This window comes from Galeopterus variegatus, unplaced genomic scaffold (genome assembly GCF_000696425.1).
Source record: "Galeopterus variegatus unplaced genomic scaffold, G_variegatus-3.0.2 Scaffold24, whole genome shotgun sequence".
NCBI classification, from domain to species: Eukaryota; Metazoa; Chordata; class Mammalia; order Dermoptera; family Cynocephalidae; genus Galeopterus; species Galeopterus variegatus.
The window spans coordinates 459,367-467,413 of record NW_007726135.1 but is presented as its reverse complement, the minus strand read 5'-3'; the positions used below and the strand labels follow the sequence as shown (position 1 = coordinate 467,413).

The 8,047-nt window shown below is 45.3% G+C and overlaps 1 protein-coding gene across 1 annotated transcript in view; it reads right to left on the bottom strand.

Annotated features, from left to right (window-relative positions):
* TRAPPC9 (trafficking protein particle complex 9) overlaps positions 1-8,047 on the bottom strand; it is a 672,769-nt gene that overhangs the window by 599,557 nt on the left and 65,165 nt on the right. The window contains exon 9 of the mRNA XM_008568452.1: positions 5,478-5,694. Within this exon, the coding sequence (XP_008566674.1) occupies positions 5,478-5,694 (217 nt within the window). The remainder of the gene's footprint in view (positions 1-5,477; positions 5,695-8,047) is intronic.

Here is an 8,047-nt window from a genome sequence, read left to right as displayed (position 1 = left end):
TTTTTTTACCTTAGGATGGGTTTATGCAAGTTTCACATGCATTTTCAACTTATGATATTTTCAACTTACGATGGGTTTAGTGGAATGTAACATTGTAAATAGAAAAGAATCTACAGATAAAACTAGTATCTCATTTTACAGAGGAGGAAACAGAGACAACAGGACACCGTGTCACTTGGCCAAGGTCACAGAGGTAGTCAGTAATGGTGTCTCACACTCTCACCAGCTACAGACCCTAGCAATAACACTTCACCTTGCCAGTCTCCCTTCCCTTGCACGTCACACAGAGCTCACTGTCCCCACGCACTAAGCTGTGAGCAACAACATTACACACATGGGACTGTTCGCCATCAGCCACAGCCGGCATTGGTGTGGACTAGAAAGAGACACCCCTCTGGGCAAGCGCAGCCTGCAGATACGAAACTCAGCAAGGCATGCAGAGAAAGTCCCTGTGTGGGAACAGGCAAGGGCACCCCTTCATCTGGACTCACCCACCTAGGAGCCAAGCAGACAGCTGGGCAAATGGGACCCCATGGCCCTGTGCAAGCCACACTGCAGGCAGTGACCCTGGCCAGCAGAGCAGCCACTCTAGATATGCCACCTAAAGTACCAGGAAATGGTGAAGAAAATGTGAGCAATCACCTTTCGTGAACAATCAATTTTTCATAACATTCAACTAGGACAATTTATTTTAATAAAAATATCCCTGACTTTAAGACTCACCGTAAAGCTACAGTAATCAAGACAGTGTGGGAATGGCAAAAGAACAAACAGACCAATGGACCAGAACAGAGAGCCTAGAAACAGAGCCATGTAAATATAGTCAACTGACCTTCCACAAAGGAGCAAAGACGGTCTTTTCAACAACTGGTACTGGAACAACTGGAGATGCACAAGCCAAAAAACTGAATCTAGACACAGATCTTACATTCTTCACAAAAGTTAACTCAAAATGGATCAGAGACCTAAATGTAAAACACAAAACTATATCGGGCCGAGCCCGTGGCGCACTCGGGAGAGTGCGGTGCTGGGAGCGCAGCGACGCTCCCGCCACGGGTTCGGATCCTATATAGGGATGGCCGGTGCGCTCACTGGCTGAGCGCGGTGCGGGCGACACCACACCAAGGGTTGCGATCCCCTTACCGGTCACGAAAAAAGACAAAAAAAAAAAAAAACTATAAAACTCCTAGATGTTAACATGGGAGAAAATATAGGTGACCTTTTAGATACAAAACCGAAGGTATGATCCGTGAAAGAACTGATAAGCTAGACTTCCTTAAAGTTAAAAACGTCCGCTCCACATAAGACACTATAAAGAGAACGAGATTACAAGACACAGATTGGGAGAAAATACTTGTAAAACAAATATTTGACAAAGGACTGTTATCCAAACTATACAAAGGCCTCTTAAGAAAACAATCCAATTAAAAAATGGGCAAAAGCTCTGAAGAGACACCTCACCAAAGGAGATATGCAGATGACAAATTAGCACGTAAAAAAAGCTCAGCCTCGACAGCGAGACCACATCCAGCCTGCAAGCACAGCCCTTTGCCCTCTCCACTCCGCCACCACCTGGTTCAGACCCTCCAGCCAGCTCACCGTGGACAATATTGCTGCACTCATCATCGACAACAGCACCAGCATGTGCAAGGCTAGCTTCGTGGACAAGGATGGCCCCCCAGGCCGTCTTCCCTTCCATAATGGTGTGCCCGTGGCACCAGGGCATGATGGTGGGTATTGGCCAGAAGGACTCCTACGTGGGTGACAAGGCCCAGAGCAAAAGAGGCATCCTGACTCAGAAGGACCCTATCGAGCACGGCATCGTCACCAACTGGGATGATATGGTGAAGATCTGGCACCACACCTTCTACAATGAGCTGTGTGTGGCCCCCCAGGAGCACCCCGTGCTGCTGACCAAAGCCCCACTGAACCCCAAGGCCAACTATGAAGAGATGACCCAGATCATGTTTGAGACCTTCAACATCCCAGCCATGTATGTGGCTATCCAGGCTGTGCTGTCCTTGTATGCCTCTCACTACACCACTGGCATTGTGATGGACTCTGGTGACAGGGTCACCTCACACCGTGCCCATCTATAAGAGGTACACCTACCCCATGCCATCCTGCATCTGGACCTGGCTAGCTGGGACCTGACACACTACCTCACAAAGACCCTCTCTGAGCACGGCTACAACTTCACCACCGCGGCTAAGTGGGAAATCGTGCATGATATTGACAATGGGTTTATCATATATGGCATTTATTGTGTTGAGATATTTTCCTTCTATACCTAATTTTCTGAGAGTCTTTATCATGAAGGGATGCTGAATTTTGTCAAATGCTTTTTCTATGTCTATTGAGATGATCATATGGTTTTTGTCTTTGATTTTGTTGATGTGGTATATTAGATTTATTGACTTGCATATACTGAACCATCCTTGTATCCCTGGGATGAATCCTACTTGATTGTGGTGTATAATTTTTTTGAAGTGTCGCTGTATTCTGATTGCTAATATTTTCTTGAGAATTTTTGCAACTATGTTTATAAGAGATAATGCTCTGTAGTTTTCTTTTTTTTGTTATATCTTTGTCTGGTTTGGGTATGAGGGTGATGACTTTGGGTGAATAGCCTCTTTCGATTTTTTGGAATAGTTTGAAGAGAATTGTTATTAATTCATCTTTAGAGGTTTGATATCTCATTGAGTTTCCTTAGATTGTTTCCTTAGAGTGCTCGGAATTCCTATTCACTCATTTCAAGGATTTTCTGCTCTATAGGATCTGGTACTTGAGAATTACTGTATTCCTTTGATGGTGTCATGTTTTCTTGGTTTCTCATATTTCTAGTATTTCTACATTGATGTTTGGTCATTTGGTACAGCACTTACTTCTTCTTTTACTCTGGAATGGGCTTTGAGGAGAAAGACATCTCTTCTTTTTCTGGTCTCTGCTGGTGACTCTCCTGTGTCAATGCAGTCAAGCAGGCAGTGGGCCACCTGCACAGTGGATATGTCTGTTACTGTGGTGGTGAGCCACCTCTGTGGCAGCAGTGGCTGTTGTGGACCACCCTCACAGAAGTGGTGCTTTCGACATGTTCCTGCCTTCTCCCAGGCAGGGGAGGGGGCTGCCTGAAGCTCATGCCTAGGTCCCCAGGCATGCTCCTGCCTTCTGCCAGGCAGCAAGGGCTGCCCGCAGCTCCTGCCTAGATCCCTGAGCATGCTTCTGCCTTCTGCCAGGCAGTGGGGGCCGCCCGTGGCTCTTGCCTCTATGTACCCAATTTAAAAAGGGAACATAGGCCACAAAAATAGAAAAGTGTACCAACTGCCCTAATCACTACTCTGCCTGCCCAGTCTTGCCCCCATGGCTCCAGAGAAGCAGGACATCTAAGGCCCTAAAGACAAAAATTCATGGCTGCTTCATTCCTATGAGGATTTTGAGGGGACTCAGAGGATTTTCAACCGCTCCTGAGCATACCTGCTTGCACAACAGGCCACAGCAGAAGTGCTCTCACCTGTCTGCAAAGCCATGCCACACCCAGGCTTAGGTCTTTTCCCTCCAGAGAAGTAAAGACACAGGACTGCGTTTGTTCAATCCCAGCTCCCCTTCACTCCCCTCTACCTCCTGCCTGACAAGACCCCTCCTGCTATGCTACTCACTAAGCCTCCCTTTCTCTTCCAAACCCCAGTGCCCTCCTTTTAACATTTTAGGAAAATGTTTTTAAGTAATCTTGTCCAAGAAATGATTTTAGATATCACTGTGTTCTCAGCCAGGAGCTGGGCAAAATACAGTCAGCATGCCAAATCTGGCCCACCACCTATTTTTGTAAATAAAGTTTTATTGGTGCACATATTGTCTATAGCAGCCACACTCTCCCGAGTGAGCCACGGGCCGGTCCAAGAAATGATTTTAGATATCACTGTGTTCTCAGCCAGGAGCTGGGCAAAATACAGTCAGCATGCCAAATCTGGCCCACCACCTATTTTTGTAAATAAAGTTTTATTGGTGCACATATTGTCTATAGCAGCAGAGCTGAGTAGCTGCAGCAGAGACCGTATAGTCCACAAAGCCTAAAATATTTACTATCCAGCCTTCACAGAAAAAGTTTGCTGACCCCTGATCTAAGCTAGTCAGAATTCAGCCAGAGAATCTGATTTAATAGACATGGATTCTATCAAATGAAAGTGCTACTTTGGGAAGATGGTTGGAATGGTAAAAGTCTGAAGAGGTTGACTTGTGAGGAGAACATGGCAATTGGAGACATACAGATCAGAGAAAGGCTCTGGAAGGACCTGACAGCTCACTGCAAACATCTGGAGGGTTGTCATTTGCGAGAACTGCCTGTTTATTTTTCTTTTAAAGGGCAGGAACCATCACGTCACTCACTTAACACACCACATGCCACAGGGCAAGAGCACAACAAATCACCTGTTGAATCCTTGTACAAAAAAATTAAGCAGGGCCGGCCCAGTGGCGCACTGGAGAGTGCGCCGCTTGGGAGTGCGGCGGTGCTCCCGCCGAGGGTTCGGATCCCATGTGGAGACCGGTTCCCGCTCACTGGCTGAGCATGGCGCGGGCGCGACACCGAGGGTTGCAATCCCGTTGCCGGTTAGTAAAAAAGACAAAAAGGAAAAAAAAAAATTAAGTAGATATGTCTTGAGGTATTCCAGTAGGTGAAATAGAAGAAACATGATTTTTTTTTTCAATCTGGGGTACAGACCTAATAATCAGAATTATCCAAAAGCAGAACCAAATTCATCATTAAGACCACAACCTCCTCCAGTCAGCAAAGGCCTTTAAGTTGACGTATGTGACCCTATAAAGATGATCCTAGAGAATCCCTTTTTGCTCTGATGGGACAATAACCTAGATAAATGAGTTCTTTTCCTATCTAGAAGTATACACCTTCATTAGATTTGAACTGGAGAAACATGCTATATGTTCCCTACCTAAAACAGAAACCAAAAAAAATTTTTTTCTCCTAATAATCAAATTTTGCCTAGTACTGGGCATTATACTTCTGTGTACTTGTTATTAGACTTAAAGCATTATTTTTAATATGTATTACCCTCCATTAATACTGCAGAATAAGAATTTACCACCAAAGGCATAGCTACATGTGTACACACATACCCAAGTATATGTACTGCTGCTTCATTGATTTTTGCTAACTTAACTAAATTTCATAAGATAAGTAAAAGTTATTAGGTATTTCAAATGTTTTATTGATGATACACCATGCCAATGAACTCAAGGGCAATTTCTGACTCCCACTGATATTTAAGAATGAGAGCCACAAAGCAAGCACCACTCCTGTTTGTCATGATCTTATTATTTTAAGTAACCAAGTACAGGGCAGCATTAGGCATCTTTGAACTGCCAGCACGAATCACAGTGTCTGCCAGGTAGAGTAGATGCTGAAACAACGCATGATTAATTGTACTGAAGCTACATTTTAGTTCCAACAACAGGATTCCCTGTACCTTTGTTGAAGTCTTTTGGGTCCAGAGACAGACTGTAGCCAGGCAGCGTCTCCAGAAGGAGCTTGTAGCAGGCCCTCCACCCGGGCTCTGCAATGCTGGGGGCCACGCACTGCATGGCAGCCACGCGCTTGAAAAAGGCCGACTTACGGTGGAAGCCGATCAGCTCATAGAGTTCGGACAGGATGCTGTAGCGCTGTATTTTTTCCTCTTCAGAAAGCTGAAGTACAGAAAGAAAGTAAAATCTTCTGAGAGAAACTTACAAATGAAAAAAGGACACATTAAAAAAAAATAGTTTTCTTCACAAAACAAAGACCTGATGAAACATCAAAGAGAAAGAAACCTCATTACCAGCACTGTGACCCGACAGTATTGAGAAAAGCACTCAGCAGCTTTTGAGGAAGCTCTGAAACCTTTCATGAGCCTCACTGCTTCAAGTACATCCTGCCCTTTTGCTAATAAGGCCCAGATTCTCCGGAACAAAGCACATAAGACATCTAATTTAATTCCCTTAGAGAAGAAAAGAAACAAGAGTTCATCCAGACAATTTTGGCAGGGACTTTCATCAAATACAAAATGTCTTAAAACACAGGAATACAAAAAAACAGAATATATAGACCCACGTAAGTAGACAGCAAATTGTTAGTAATAACACTACCTTACTTAGACTTAAGACTTCATGGCTCACAAAAAGTTTTCTTTCATCTAATACTGAACTGAATTCTCCCAACAACCCTGCAATGTAGTAATAACCTGTTTCCTAAGCATGTGCAATATGCCAGCAAACTTAACATACCTGATTTAATCAACACAACAATCCCATGAGCTATTATTACCTAGCTCAGAGATTAGGACACTGGAATCTCAGAGAGGCATGAAAAACCTGAGCAAAACCACACAGCCAAAAATTGTCAGAGACGAGAGCTGACTTTGGGTATGAGCTCTGCTCACTGCATGGCACCCACCTCACTGCATCCCAGCTGCCTTTAGAGGAGGGAAGGCAGAACCCACACCCTGCCTGAGGCCTCGCCTCTTACAGAAGCGGTTCTCTCCCTCTCCCACCCTTGACAATGAGTCTATTACCTAGATATGTCTGGGAACCACAGTTTGAACGCCCTTCCGACTGCACTTTCATCTCGCCCATCCATTTCCTCTTCTCCAGGCTCACTGCCAGGGCCCTTGCTTGGGCCCTGGTTAGTCTAGAAGACTAAGCTCAGTGGTCTTCCCACCACCTCTCCCTACCTCCCTTAATAAATCCTGACTTGAATTGAATGTCCCCCTAAAACTTAATTTCTACTGTAGCTGTTGAGAGTGGAAAATCCTATTATGGTAACTAAAAGGTGGAGCCTTGAAGAGGTGATTGGACTGTGAGGACCCTGCCATAGTGAATGGTTTAATGGTGGTCGTGGGCGTGGTTCTGGGGGCTTTAAAAGGACAGTGCTGGGCCGGCCCGGTGGCGCACTGCTACAGTGCGCAGCTTGGGAGTGTGGTGGCGCTCCCACCGAGGGTTCGGATCCCACATGCAGACCGGTTCCCGCTCACTGGCTGAGCGAGGTGCAGGCGTGACACCGAGGGTTGCGATCCCGTGCTGGTCCCGGTCCGGTACGGGCGCGACACTGAGGGTTGCGATCCGTTGCCGGACACGAAAAAAAGACAAAAAAAAAAAAAGGACAGTGCATGAGGATCTCTCTCTCTCTCTCTGCTCTGCCATTTCTGCCACGTGAGACCCATGCATTGCTGTAAAGCCACCACCAGAGAAGACCCTGACCAGACGTGCTCCCCAGACTTTGGACTTCCCAGCCTCCAAAACTGTAAGCAATAAATTTCATTTTCTTACAAATTACCAACTTTCAGGTATTTATACAAACAACAGAAACAGACTAATACATATCCACGTATACCTGTCAGACTTAACTTTCCTGAAGCATAGTCAGGGCCCATCACTGCAGCTATAGTTTGAATGTTTGTGTTCCCTCAGAACTCATATGTTGAAACCCTAACCCCCAAGGAGATGGTATTAGAAGGTGGGGCCTTCGGGAGGTACTCAGGTCGTGAGGGTACACCCTTATCAGTGGGATTAGTGCCCTTATGAAAGAGACCCCAGAGAGACGTCCCTCACCCCTTCCACCATGTGAGGACACAGTGAAAAGACAGACACAAAATCTACCAGTGCCTTGATCATGCACTTCCAGTTTCCAGAACTGTGAGAAATAAATTTCTGTTTTTCTCATCACACACTGTATACATGTATTGATATTCAAACTCTGTACCCCACAAATACGTATACTCAATACATTTCAATAAAAAAAAATTAAGCACTGAATCTGAATGGAAAAAAAATTTTTCTGTTGTTCATAAGCCACCTGGTCTTTGGTATTTTGTTACAGCAACCTGAATGGACTGAGACAACTCCCATCTCAAAACCACTCAGGAACCCTTAATTCCTGTAAAATGAGACCCGAATGCCTTCATGGGCACACCAGGTGCTCGTGAGTTAGCTCCAAGCTGCCCCGGTAACTCAAAGTCCCACTGCCTACCTGTCATCAGCCAAACTGCACAGCTCAAATTCTTTC